The 14,923-nt window shown below is 41.2% G+C and overlaps 1 protein-coding gene across 1 annotated transcript; it reads right to left on the bottom strand.

Moving 5' to 3' along the window:
- Positions 1–5,628: 5,628 nt before the first annotated feature.
- Positions 5,629–6,453, bottom strand: LOC149207490 (uncharacterized). Its single transcript, XM_089398059.1, has one exon. The coding sequence runs from the start codon at positions 6,451–6,453 to the stop codon at positions 5,629–5,631; it is 825 nt and encodes a 274-aa protein (XP_089254185.1).
- Between the last annotated feature and the right edge of the window lie 8,470 nt (positions 6,454–14,923).

Raw genomic sequence — 14,923 nt, 5'->3', positions numbered from 1 at the left:
AAGATTGTAAAACCATATAACCAATTAATGATAGTTGAGACTAGTGTATAGTTGATAATGATATTTTAAGTATTGCTTAGAGTGTTGATCATAATGAGTTATTAATAGCAATAATTTAATTTTATGTTCACATATTAAAATGGTGTATGAGATTTCTATGTCAATGTGGTTTATAATTTTTTATATGTGTGACACTTTTATATAATGATTTTATTGTTACAGCTTATAAAAGCACAAATATTTTACCTCTATAAATTTGAAGCTATAAAATTTATTCTCTTAATCATTACACCCACTCAAAATATATTATGGTTAAATACTGTGTTTTATTGTTCTTGTTATAACTGTATAATTTTATTTAATTATGTTCATGGGCATGTCTATTTTGAAATATATTTTTATGAGTTTTAATATAAATATCAATAATTATTAGGTGAATAGTAGGGATTTAACCTCTTTTGAATATTAAAATATTCTAGGTAGCATACATAAAATGAAATAATAAAATTGAATTCCATAGTTATCCATTTTTTATTTTTTTAGGTTAAATTCATTAATTAAGAAAAACAAGTGTCATAAGAAATTTGTGTGTTGACTCATGTTATTATAATAAAGACTATATATAAATTAAGAATGTGTATGATACATTGTAGGTGAATCCAAATTTGTTATATGTTTCTAAAAAATGTATACGTGTTTAACTTATATATTAATTATTTTTATCAACAATCATAATAATAATATTTTAAATAGAGACAAGTTCTTCTAATTTAGCAACTTTATATGTATGATGAAGTCAGTGATTTAGTATTTATTATAGATAGATATGTATCAATATTTACTAGCTAACTAATTTATATTGCTACGCTAATTTAAATTTATATGTAATCATTTATAGATGGTAATTTTTTTCATTTAAATTGTTTTATAATATTGATTTATTTCCTATAGTTTATAAAAGCCATATATACAACTTACTCTTTTTGGATAAAATCTTTTTATTGTAACCAAAATCTTTCTATATATTACATATTATAGTATTTTTTTTTTTTCTGCGTAAAGGCTACTTCTCTTAAAAAAGAGAAAAAAAATATGTACAGAGAGGTCAAGACCTCAGAGGAGGCTGAAGCCATCCCTCAACCAGATATCTTGATAGACATAAACCCCTGTGACAACAATCCTAGGATTAAGAAGACTTAAGACATGTTTTTCAGATCCCTTACAGACAAAAGTGCGAACCAAAGTTGTGAAGATCATTGCAAAACTATCGAGGACTATGGCGTTACTAATAACTAATAATCATTCTGCCCTGATATCCATATACAAAGTTTAAGAAAAACAATGGCTTTCTAAGCCATGACTTGATACAACTCATTATACTATAATGGCGAGTATCGATACCAAACCAGGAGTTGAAATAGAACAGAATTGACATAATCCAGAGAAGCATAGCAAAACGATATAAAGACCAGAAGGGAGACTGCCATCAGTGTGCATTGTACCGAAGAAATCAATCATGTTTCAGAGAGTCCGAAGTGTCCTTATCCATCTGGCTAGGAGAGCCCATCCACATGTCGATGGCATTGTCTCCATCTCCCATGTCGCCGCCACCTAGAGGAGCTTCCAAATTCAGAATGCCACCGGGAGGGTGCTCCAGCTCGACCGCAGGCAAATTGCACTCTGTAGAATCAACTGGAGGCTGAGGTGCTTCAGGCACATTCCCCTCTTCCTGCACATTGTCACAATTGAACACAGTACCAACCACGTCTCCCTGAAGAACACTGTCGTCTTGAGACTGAGACGTTGTGGTATGAACAGAGCTGCTGGGTTTATCCTCCTCCTCAGCTAAGATAACTATAAGGATGGCTGATAGAACGGGTTTATTGAGCCAACTGTGAAATTTGAAACGGGTGGTTTGGAAGGAATTGTGTGGGAAGGGCCTGCCATGATCAGAGGGCGGAGAGGGCGGGGAGGCTGAAGCCAGCGGAACAATATTCTGGGGGGCAGACTGAGAAGCATGGCCATGATTACCACTGGTGCCTCCATGGAGAGAAACACCACGGTGTCCAACTATTTTCAAACTAACAGAGAGACCTGGGAAGGGTATTAAGCAGGACCAGACAGAATAGGGCCGAGTGTGGGCGAACCAAGAAAAAACCAGATTCCGGATGAACCCCCAAGCTGCCGGAGAGAAACAGGGGTGCGGGAAAAAAAGCAGACGGACATGAAAGGAGCCAATGAGAGCAATAGCTGAAACCAGAAGCCGAGCCATGAATAGAACAGCCTGCGCGGGATCTCGAACTGAGCACGCATTCATTGTCGAATTCTTTACCATCATTCTGTACCCCTTAGCATTCATATCAGTGGCGGTGGGTTTGTGGGAGCTGCGACGGATCGCCAGGTGCAGAGACAGCTGCCGGCGGAGAGTTAATCCGCTTTAAATGAGCCTCGAGGACACCCGCATCCGGGTGTGTATCTGCTTCCTGGTTCATATCATTCTTCACAATGTTATGGTAGTTTGAGAGTTGATCCTTTGAGGCAATGTTGGAGAGCGAACCTGCAAAGAAATCCAACCCACATTCGACTCCTATATTAGCTAGAAAATCAGCCAGCTTGTTTCCTTCTCACCTCGTGTGTTTGAATGAGATTGCTCTGTGTTGAGAAATCCATTTGTCAATTAGCTCAAGTCTTTCAGCCATTCTCCAACTGCTGCTAACCTTGTGTGTGGGAGTACCCTGCATGATTTTTGTAACCATGTTTATGATAATTTGCGAGTCCCCTTCTATGATGAGTGGGAAAAATCCTCTGTACTGAGCTAAAATGAGACCTCGGCATAATCCTTCCAATTCCGCTAAGTTGTTAGAGTCCCAACCTTTTGATCCAAGAAAGAGCAATAAAGGAGTTCCGTGATGATCTCTAAATACTCCTTCGAATCCTACTTTTCCTGGATTGCCCTTTGAAGCTCCGTCGAAATTGAGTTGGATCATGTTACTAGGTGGTGGAATCCATCTTGTTGGGATTTGATTACTTAGAGAAGGACTGCCTTTCAATGTAGGCTTTTGATTCAGATGAATATTCCAGTTGGCCCAAATGGATTGTTCCTGCGGCAGCATTAGAAAGTCTTCCTAGGGCCAGGGCTTAATGGATAGGGATTCTTTAATGTTTTGGTGTAGCCTATTCCAGATCTGCTCTATAGACATGTATTGGTCCTTGAATACCCTGCGATTCTGCTCCTTCTAGATGTTCCACATCAGTAGACCAGAAATAAGCTGCCAAAGAGTGTTGAGGAGTCTGCTTTGCTAGGGCTCTTGACTCCAGTTACGAATAGTAGCTTTAATATCCCCATGAATTCTGCCTTCTTTTTGGCAATGGAAGCTAACCTTTTCCCACAGCTTTCGTCCTATTTGACAAGTCTGCATGAGATGTAAAGCTGATTCCTCTGCTTGCTTGTAGTTGAGACATATAGATGGGCCATAAAAATTCCTTTTTCTGAGGTTATCCTAAGTGAGAATTTTATTGTGACATAGGAGCCAAAGAAAAGTGGATACCTTCAGCCAGTTGGAGGAATCCCAGATTTTATTCCACAGAACATCTTTGATTATCCATTCCTTGATGATTACATTGTATGCTTCCCTTGTGGTAAAAGTGCCCTTCTCTTCATACCCCCACCTTAGAATGTCCATTCCTTCTGAAGAGAGGATTTGCCTTTTTTGTAATTCGGAGGAAAGAGAGATCTGAGCTTGCTCAGAGCCATGCAGTAATATCTGTTTAGCCTCAATCCAACATCTGTACCCCTGTGAGGAAGAAGGATTCCAGAATTGACTAACCTTGTCTAGCTCATGCAGATCTTGCTCTGGTAAGTGAAGGTTAGAGAGAATGTCCTTGATCTTTGGGAGCTGCTGCCAGGAGTCCTCCCAGAACCTAGCTGTATTGCCATTCTTAATTTCCCAGAAGCTATGCTGTTGTATTAGTTTCCTATGTTGAATGGCCGAGTTCCAAATCACTGAGCCCGTACTTACTTTTGACATTCGAATTCTTTCTTCGATAGGGCTATTGTTTGCATATTTGGCTGTCCATAGGGTGGCCCAGGGAGTGTTGGGTTTTGAGAGCCATCTCCACCAAATTTTGGCTCCCATGACTTCATTGTTGTGCCCCGGATCCCTTAGACCAATACCTCCAGCCTTCTTCGGAAGACATACTTTATCCCATTTAACCAGAGCCCACTTTCGATTGGGACCTGAGTTGCCCCATAAGAAATTACGTTGGAGCTTCTTTATTTCCTTGAGCACCCATTTGGGAGCTGCTAAAATTGAAAAGAGATACAGAGGCATGGAGTGAAGAACAACTTTAATGAGAACTATTCTACTGGCCATGTTAAGAGCCCTGTGAGTCCAAAGGAAGAGACGCACCTCTAGCTTTTCTAGCAGGATTTTCCATGAGGAATGCTTGAGAGCCGAGGCCATTAAGGGTGCTCCAAGGAATTTAGAAGGAAGAGAGGCAATAGTAAAACCAAGAATGCGGGCTATGGTGTTTTGGGTAGGGACTGGAGTATTGAAGAAAAAGATTTGAGACTTGATTCGATTAATAAGGGCTCCTGAAGCTTCAGAGAAGTCCGATAGGAGAGCTTTGAGAAGGTGCGCTTCTTGAACAAAAGGATGGCCAAAGAGCATGTTATCATCTACAAACTGTTGATGAGAGTAAGTGGGAGAATTGAGAAAGTATAAACCCTTGAGCTGCTGGGAGTGCAGAGCGGATTTGATGCTTCTTCCCAATCCCTCTGCCATAATAACAAAAAGGAATGGAGAGAGGGGATATCCCTGCCTGATACCCCTGGAGGGATGGAAAGTGGGCGAAGGTATACCATTGATAAGCACAGAAAAGAACGAAGAAGATAGCAGACTCACAACCCATCTAACCCAAGAAGGGGCAAAGCCAAAGGCATTTAAATTTTTTTAAATGTAAACCCAGCTTAAGCTATCAAAATCTTTGGATAAATCAATTTTAAGCATCACACCTGGTTTCTTTGATTGCTTCAGAGAATGGATTATTTCATGAGTTAAAATAATACCATCCATAATCTGCCGGCCTTCTACATAACCAGATTGTCTGGCAAAATAATGAGAGGGAGCAATGATTTCAATCTGGTAGCTATAACTTTTGAGACAATCTTATAAATAATGTTGCAGAGAGCAATCGGTCTGTACTTATCTGGAGTATTGAATTCCTCTTCCTTGGGGATTAAAGCAATGAAGGTAGCATTCAGCCCTCGGTACATCCATCCTAAAGTGCACGATTCTTCCACAACTTGCCAAACCTCCATTTTGATTAGATCCCATAAGTTGTGAAAAAAGTTGGAGGTGAATCCATCCAAACTCGGTGCTTTCCCTGCTTTCAACTAACGCACAACATTCTCGATTTCCTGAAGGTTTGTTGGACGAAGAAGGAGAAGATTATGCTCCTCTGTGATTAATTTAGGAATGCTTCTCAGAACTTTGTCAATAGCAGGCATTCTATCTATGTTGGGCTCTTGGTGGGCTTGTTTGAAGTACCTAAGAAATTCATTTTCAATGCCTTCGTGCGTCTCAATCCTTGCTCCCTGCTCATTTTTGATGTGGGATATGTAGTTGTTCATTTTATGCTGCACTGTGGTTCTGTGAAAGAACTTTGTGTTTTTTCCTCGTCCTTCAGCCACTTTACTCTTGATTTCTGTCGCCAGAGTGTTTCCTCCTGTTTTGCTCTGGCTAGGATTTGGGCTTCAAGAGTTTGTTCCTGTTTTGCTAGGTCCTCAGAGCGTCCTTCGATTATGATCCTCTGCTGCACATTCTTCATTTCTTGATTAAGGGCTTTCTGTGCTTGAAAAATGTTGCCGAAAGATGTATGATTCCAGTGCTTGATTTCACCTTTAAGGTGCTTTAGTTTCTGCTGGAATTTAGACATCTTAGAGCCATTAGAGGGATTAAAATTGAGCCATGTTGATTTGACTAATTCATTGAAATCCGGATGGGTTAACCAAAAAGCTTCAAACCGGAAAGGACGCCGAATGTTGTTGCCTGGTCGATTCCACTGCAAAGCTATTGGCCAGTGATCAGAGCCCGATATCGGTAGGATGGAAGCAATGAATTCTCCCCCCAAATGAATTGCATTGTCTGATAGTAAAAATCTATCAAGGCGTGAAGCTATCTGTTGCGAGCCTTCTCTTTTGTTGTTCCATGTGAACATGCCATTATTTGAAGGTAGATCTATCAGCCAATTATTCTGTATGAAGTCTTTTAGAATGTTCCCATCTCTGTTGCTTCTATTTCTGCCTCCCTGTTTTTCTTCCAGTCTTGCGATCATGTTAAAGTCACCTCCAGATATCCATAGCGGGTGCAACCTGTTTGAGTTGAGCTCTGATAAGGTGTCCAGGATTTCAGCTTTGTGTATAGTTTCCTTAGGGAAATACACATTAGTCATGTGACCATGGATGTTGGTGCCGATTATGTGAAATATTTCTTGGATGAAGTTCTTGTTTGCGTGTATATTGTCAAGTTGAATCACTCGCGCATCCCAGAGAACTGCAAGTCCTCCTGACGCCCCTTAAGCATCAACAGTCGTTACCAACCCTCCTGGCCAAGCTTTTGCTCCCATTTTTTCCAAAACTGTCGAGTTACATCTTTTTTCTTGCAGAAAGAGAATATTAGGTTTTTCCTGCATAAGCATATTTTTTAGAAGCCTGCCTTTCCTTGGGCTATTAAGGCCTGTAATGTTCCACAAGATCATCTTCATTGAGAAGGGTTGGGGTTGATGTTGAAATACTTGGTCAGCTTGGCATATCTCAACTAGCACTTCTCCTATTCTGATAGTTCTTTCGAGAGTGGTTTTCCTCCCTCGCTTTTTGCTGTCTTTGGTAATGAACTTTCCATCCCATTAACTACCAATCTGGACCCTTAGAGAGTATTTTTTTGTGCGTGAGTGAGGACCTCCACCAGGTTGTCAACTTGCCGATCTGGGATTTTATCAAATTTTCTTGTTTTGCATGCCTGCTCTAGTCCTAGAATGTCTAGTTCACCAATATCTATATTCTCAGGGTCTTCCTCCATGAGTTGGGGCTCTTGGTAGTCTTCAGTTGTTTCCTCTACAACCTTTGAGTTAGGTGCTGGATTATCGACTTCCATTCCTTGGAAACTCCAGGCTGGGAGTTTTGTTTTGGAATGAGGGGTCGATTTGCTTAACAGGCTCTCCCCTGGCTGCGGTGAGACCCCGGTTTGCTTTTCTTTACTGGTTTCCTTGTCATTTAGAGGTAGGTTTTCAGGTTCTTGAACATCATCACTGGCCAGAGCAGCAAAACTATTGCTAGTTGAGAGTTTTGATGAGTTAGCTGGGTTGGTCCTGGTATTGGCTGTCGATTTCTTATGACCTCTTCTGCGATTTACCACTTTAGTAAACCCATCAGGAGCAGGATTGTCTGAGTCCATTTGAGATGGGGGTTTTCTGTTTAGAGGACAACCTCTGAATAGATGACCCATATCATGGCATTTCCTGCATCTAAACGGTACATGCTCATAATCTATCAGCTGTATCCATTCAATATCATCATGGAAAAGACTTACCGTATCTGGCAGGGCTTGCTTGAGGTCCATGTAGACACAGATTCGAGCATATGATGTGTATCTACACAGTTTTGTTTCCTCTGCTACTTTGATGAATTCGCCCAGAGCATTTCTGATTTCTTGTAGGGAATCTTCCTCCCAGTATTCCCAAGGGAGCGAATACAACCTTATCCAAACAGGAGCACAACTAAGATCTTCCTTATCAGGATTGAAGCGTTCAACCCACCCTTTGAGATATAGGCCCACAGAGTTGAAGAAGTATGGACCTCCGTCTAGAACCCTGTTACAATCTTCCAAGCAGTTAAATACGGTTGTAAAAAAATCCTTTGGCCCTAGTTGCAGAGTGATGTGACCCTTTGGATTCCATTTGGAGTTTATCCAGCCCCTTAGCGCTTTCTCTTTCGGTCAAAGCCCAATAAACTTGCCTATCAATGTGTGATCCCTCATGAATTGTATTCTGGCATTCATTCGATGACTAGGAAATTCCACTTTTGGCCTCTGAGTGGCCACTGGCCTACATGTGGATGAGCTCACTTTGGGCTTGTCCTTCTGAGCCTGATCATTGTCCTGATACTCGTTGTTGTCCGTGTTGTCCTCTTTCTGCCTCTCTTCTTTGTCGTTAGCTCCAACTTGTTGCTTTTGGCCATCGTTCTTTGGGGGAGGCGCATCACCCTCCCCCTGAGGGGGCTGCATGGTTCCTCCGATCTCTTGCAGGAAACGAAAGGTCGCAGATCCACCCAGGGTCTGTCAAGGCTGAACTCTATCAGGGGTAGACTGCCATAATAGGGGTTGCAGAAACACTAGGCCGAGTGAAGCCGTGTTCTATCCCGAAGCATCCCTAGTCACCTAGAATATCTGTTCTTCAATTCAATCATTATTCGCCTTTACTAGTAATTCTACATATTATAGTATTAATAAACATTTAAAAAAATATTTTATGTCCAAAAATGATCCAGGTGGATATTGGTGGCCACCTGCCAATTCCACTTGGACCCCCACCATTACTTCTTTTAGTTTTTTAGTTTCCTTAATTGTAGCACAGTTTACTATTTTTAGCAGTTTTTCGGGTCCTAAACTTCCGGAGCCATTTTGAGGCCCTAAACGACATTTTTTTGGAAATCTACTGCCAGCACTATGCTGGCTAAAATCAATTTTTTTGTCGTAGTCCTCAGAGAGATCTTTCCAACGAGTTATCATGCACATCAAATGGAGATAATATGACCAAGTCACGACCCCGGGAAGTTGGTTGTCCAACTCACCCCAACAAGGCCCATAAACTCTTGGTGTTACATCTCCTCAGGTTAGTGTTTTGCTTGTTTATGGTTTTCTCTTATTGTTCAATAATAAAAAGGCCCTTAAGCCTCATTGTAAGGCAGTTCAGAGGCATGTAGCCGCTACATCTCTTCTCAGAGATAAGCTACCATTGCCCTAGCTGGTTTATTTCCATTACTGTTTATATCTGAATTAGTGGTATCAAAGCAGTCTGCTTTTTTTCTATGTTTTTCTTTGCATGTCCCCAACGAGGTCTGGATATAAGGAGTTAGGGCTTGACCTAGTTGAACCTTTGCAAGACCAGCCTCGCAAATCCTAATGGCATCCCATGGCGAATGAAAAGAAAGACAAGGAGGCAGGAGATCCTACCAAAATTTTGCTTGAAAAGCCCTCGAGCGACAAAGGAATGTGATGATGGACAACTTTTCCCAAATCCTTCAGCGACTACCCAGGGGTGATGCATCGGCTTCCAACAACTACTCTGGAAACGCCACACTGTTTAAGGTACAAGTTAATTTTGAAATCCCCATATTCGAGGGTCAGATAGACACAAATGTCGTCGATAAATGGTTAAATCTGCTAGAGGGTAATTTTCCTGTTCATGATTTTTCCAATCAGCAAAAAATTATTTTTGCCCTTCTCAAAGTAGCCCCCCACGTCAAGGATTGGTGGGAAACCTATTGCGAGCAGAAGGATGAAAGTACAGGCTCACTATTTTCAACGCACCCAATTGGAATTCATTTTCGGATGCCATCAAGGAGAAGTACTACCCTATTGGAAGCTATGAGGATCAATACATAAAGTGGACCATGCTAAGGTAGGGAAGGAACCAAGATGTGCTAGAGTTTACCAATATTTTCCATACCCTTCGCACAAAGTTGGGTATTAAGGATTTGGAGAGGCATTTGATATTCAAATACTGTGGCTGTATGCACAAGTACATCCAGGAAGAAATAGAATTCCTGAACATCTCCTCGCTTAGCACGACATACCGATATGCCGTCAAGGTCAAGCAAAAGTTTAAACAGAAGAAGCGAGACTTTGGATTTGCGAATTCGAAGTAAGGGAAAGGTACCCCCAAGCCGCAAAACAAGGGACAAAGCCAAGGCGAGGCGACCCAAGACAAACCACCAAAGCTGCAAGCGAAGAACAGCGCCGTGAAGCCGAAAATGGACACGGGAAAGTGGTGTGAGTTCCATAAGAGCTCCACTCACAACACAAGTGAGTGTCAGGCTAAGCAATTACTAGTGGCCAAGCTAAAGGTTTCAGAGTCAGATGCATGTTCTGACTCTGAATCAGAACCGGACAAGGGGAATGAAAAAGGGAAGAAGATTATCGATGCGGAGCCCAATGCCACCGTTGCCACCACGAAGATCCAGAAGGAGGAACCCAAAGATCCAGAGGGGGAGGAGCATCTCATCCACTCCCATATGTGGCTAAAGGGCTCCCCACTACAGTTCATTGTCGACAGCAGGAGCCAAAAGAACCTCATTTTGGCAGAGGTTGTGAAGCGGCTGGGCTTACCGACCACAACACATCCACAACTGTACATCATCGGGTGGCTTCAACAAGGACAGGATCTTCACGTGAGCCACCAGTGTCACCTTCCATACAACATCAAGCCCTTCACAAATGAGGTATTGTGTGACATTGCTCCCCTTAAAGTTTGTGATGTGTTATTAGGACAACCATACTTGTGGAAGCGACATGTTGTGTACAAATCAAGGCCCTGTGTTGTTATTGTTACTTTCGGAAATAAGTTGTATAGGATACCAAAGGTAGCACTGCCTACCGCCATCTCTTTAGCTACTACAAAACAATGCAGTAAGCTCATTTCCAAAACCAGGAAATTTGTTTTCCCGATGATATGCCCTCAAGGAAAGAAGAAGATGGTGGCCATGACCTCCAGACAGGGATCCTCCTCACGACAACTACAGATGGAAAAGGTCGTGGAGGAGTGCAAGGACATCTTCACCTCCCCCGCAGGGGTTCCTTTACACTGTCAGGTCAAGCACTCCATCAATCTGACTCCAGGTGCGCCACTGCCTAATGGACCAATATATTGGCACTCCATTCTGGAGAATGATGAAATCAAGAGGCAGATTCAAGAGCTGTTGTAGAAATGTCACATCCATTCGATTTCATCACCTTGTGAGATCCCGATTATGTTGGTACAGAACAAGGATGGGACTTGGAGACTCTGTATTGACTATCAGGAAGAACAAGATCACTTTCCGTAATAGCTACCCGATCCAACGGATTGATGATCTTCTGGACCAATTGAAGGGGGAAAAATATTTCAGCAAGATCGATTTGAAGTCAAGATATCACCAGGTACCAATCGAACCCTCCGATATGTGGAAGACTACCTTCAAATCCAAGGAGGTCCTTTTGGAATGGTTGGTTATGCCTTTCGGATTGACGAATGCTCCTACAACCTTCATGAGGCTAATGGATGACATCTTGCAGCCATTCACCAATTCATTTGTAGTGATATACTTGGATGACATGCTGGTCTTCAACTAGAGTTGGGAAGAGAACCTCCGCCACATCCAACAGGTTCTCGAAACACTGCGGCAACACAAGTTATGTGACAATTTGTAGAAATTCACTTTTGGCATGACCCAGGTTCAGTATCTAGGATACATTATTGATGAACATGGGGTGCATGTAGATCCAGCCAAGATCCAAGTCATTTGGGATTGGCCATCTCTAACCACTCTGACAGACCTCTACAGCTTTCTAGGTCTTGCCAACTTCTACCGCAAGTTCGTGTTGGGATTTTCTCATATCACTTGGCCCTTGAGTCAAGTCACCAAGGGAGGAGCGAAAGAAAAATTATTTTGGTCTGAATATCAACTGAAGGAATTCACAGAGTTGAAATATCGTCTCTTCTCGGCACTAGTGCTCGCATTACCAGACTTGCAACAACCATTTGAGGTCGAGACAGATGCCTCTAATTATGTTATTGGGGTAGTCCTTACTCAGCGCGGGCATCCAGTGGCATATCAGAGTGAGACACTTTCAGACACAGTCTGGAAGTATCCCACTTATGACAAAGAGATGTATTCCATTGTGCAAGCCTGCCGACAATGGAAGCATTATATTTTGGGAAAGGAAACGGTCATCCACACAGACCATCGACCCCTGCAATTCATATAGACCCAAGGGAAATTGTAGAATGATCGCCATCAGAAGTGGTCCACATACCTGGAACAGTTCCATTTGAATATCAAGTATAAGAAGGGCAACACTAATAATGTTGCAGATTGCCTCAGTCGACCACCGATCATGGCATTAACCACCGTGCTCAACTCTTGTGGGCATGAGACTTCTGATTGGCCACTTCTCTACAAAAGCGACCCAAAATTCAGCCACACATACCAGACACTCTTGTAGGGTTAGCATGTTTTAAATTTTCACCTCCAGGATGCCCTATTATGCCCCCTGGGTCACCTTTGTGTTCCTTCAAGCGAGCGTGCCAAGATGATTTGGGAAGAACACTACAGTCGGGTTGTTGGGCATTTCAGGGTTGAGGAAACGGTGGTAGTAATGCAAAGGTATTTCTATTGGCTAAATCTTTGACAGGATGTTGGGAAGTACATCAGATCATGCACTACCTGCGCCACTGCCAAACCAACCATCAAGAAGCAAGGCCTCTATACCGCACTACCTCCCCCTGGTCAACCTTGGGAATCCATATCCATGGATTACATGTCAATCCTTCTATCCACTAAGCATGGAAACGACTGTGTTTTTGTGGTCGTCGACAGGTTCTCAAAGATGGCCATTATGGCGGCCTACAAGAAGAATATCATAGCAGAAGCCACTGCTAAAATCTTCTTTGAACGAGTGTGGGTACACTTTGGGATCGCACAGTCTATCATCTCAGATCGGGACAATAGGTTCCTCAGTACATTTTGGTCCAATATCTAGTCGATGCTGGACACAAAACTCGCTAAGTCCACAGCCTTCCATCCTCAAACTGATGACCAGACAGAGGTTGTCAATATGATGATTGTACACATTCCATGCATGTACAACTCAAAGAATCCATGCACATGGGATGAGAGCCTCCCTTATGTTCATCACAACTACAACTAGGCTCTCCACAGCTCGACTGGTGACAACCCTTTTTAGGTGTGCGTGGGATTCGAGTCATTATGTCCCATTGATGTGGACATGCCATTTGCAGCTACTCATGCAAATTCGGCTCATGTCCAGTCTGAAACAGATAAGGCAAACAACTTCAATTAGCACATCCAGCATATTCACTAGTAGGTCCATGACATTATGGAGTAATCAAATGCCAAATACAAGTAGCGACATGATCAACATCGGGTGCCACACAAGTTTTAGGTGGGCGACAAAGTCTGGTTGCATTTGCAAAAGGAACGCCTTACCGGAGCCTATCGGAAACTCATACCACTCTGATATGGTCCTTACACCATTACCAAGGCTATGGGAGAAAATGCATTTGAGCTCAGCATTCTCCATTCCTTGGCCTGCACCTAGTGTTCAATGTGGACCACCTTCGGCCATACTTTCCACCATTACTAGACACATCTGACATTGCAAAACATCTCACACCCACAGAGTTGAATCCAAATTGCATGGAACAAGTTGCAACTGATCGGATCATGGACACACAGATCAAGCACACTCACCAACAGAATATCCAACTGTATCGAGTTGTCAAAGTAGGCCAACTCCTTCACCAGGGCAAATGGCTCACCAGGGACCAAGTTCAGTAGAAGTTTCATCATCTCATGGAGGAACTCAACGAAATGGGGACCATTGCTTTCTAAGGGGGGAGGAATGATCCAGGTGGATATTGGTTTCCACCTGCTAATTCCACTTGGACCCCCACCATTGCTTCCTTCAGTTTTTCAGTTTCCTTAATTGTAGCACAGTTTACTATTTTTAGCAGTTTTTCGGGTCTAAACTTCCGGAGCTGTTTTGAGGCCCTAAACGACATTTTTTTGGAAATCTACTGCCAGTGATTTTTTAACTAAAATAGTCTTTTTAATGGTAGTCCTCGAAGATACCTTTCCAATGGGTTATCATACGCATCAAATGGTGATAATATGACCAAGTCACGAGCCCAGGAAGTTGGCTGTCCAACTCACCCCAATGGGGCTGGTAAACTCTTGGTGTTACATCTCCTCGGGTTAGGGTTTTGGTTGTTTAGGGTTTGCTCTTATTGTTCAATAATAAAAAGGCCCTTGAGCCTCATTGTAAGGCAGTTCAGAGGCATGTAGCCCACATCTCTTCTCAGAGATAAGCTACCATCGCCCTTGCTAGTTTATTTCCATACATGTTTAAATCCGGATCAGAAAATGATAACTAATAATTTAATTTTAATTAAAAATTATATATATATATATATATATATATATATATATATATATATATATATATATATATATATATATATATATAAAATAAAAATTAGTTTAATAAAAAATAAAATAAAATAAATACTTACTTCAATCTCAGCAAACTAAAAAACTCTTATATAAATAAATAATAAAAAATATATATAAATAATAGGCCAATACTATAACATAAAACAAAATGTATAACACACTCAACAATATCAACCAACTTAACCATTCTTCTTATTATTATAATAATAACTAGCAATTGCACCAGATATTGCAAAGGAAACACCCTAAGGTATAAATTTGAGAAAAATCATAACATATAAAAAGTCGTTGAAGATAGAAATTAGTAAACAAAATGTCATTCAAAGCTAGAAGATAGAAATCACTTACATTATGCTAAATTGGCATATTCTATAACATTTCTAATATAGATTGTCTCTTAATCTTCAAAGATGCTCATTCAGTTTCCAATAGAAAATATTGGATAGATTTTGAAGAACCAAATTAAATCACTTTCATATTAGATATTGAAATGATCATGACATAATAGATATTGAAATGATCGTGATATTAAATAATATTGGAAGATAAAACCTTCTCACCCAATACATATGAAATTATAAACATAATTTTTTTTCAATTAACAAATTTATATGAAATCATTAATATTAATTT

Source organism: Pinus tabuliformis, chromosome 1_2 (assembly GCF_031772625.1).
Source record: "Pinus tabuliformis cultivar Carrire ecotype Pingquan chromosome 1_2, CPIR1, whole genome shotgun sequence".
Taxonomy (NCBI): Eukaryota; Viridiplantae; Streptophyta; class Pinopsida; order Pinales; family Pinaceae; genus Pinus; species Pinus tabuliformis.
The sequence above is the reverse complement of the archived record's forward strand: the minus strand, read 5'-3'. Positions and strand labels throughout refer to the sequence as shown.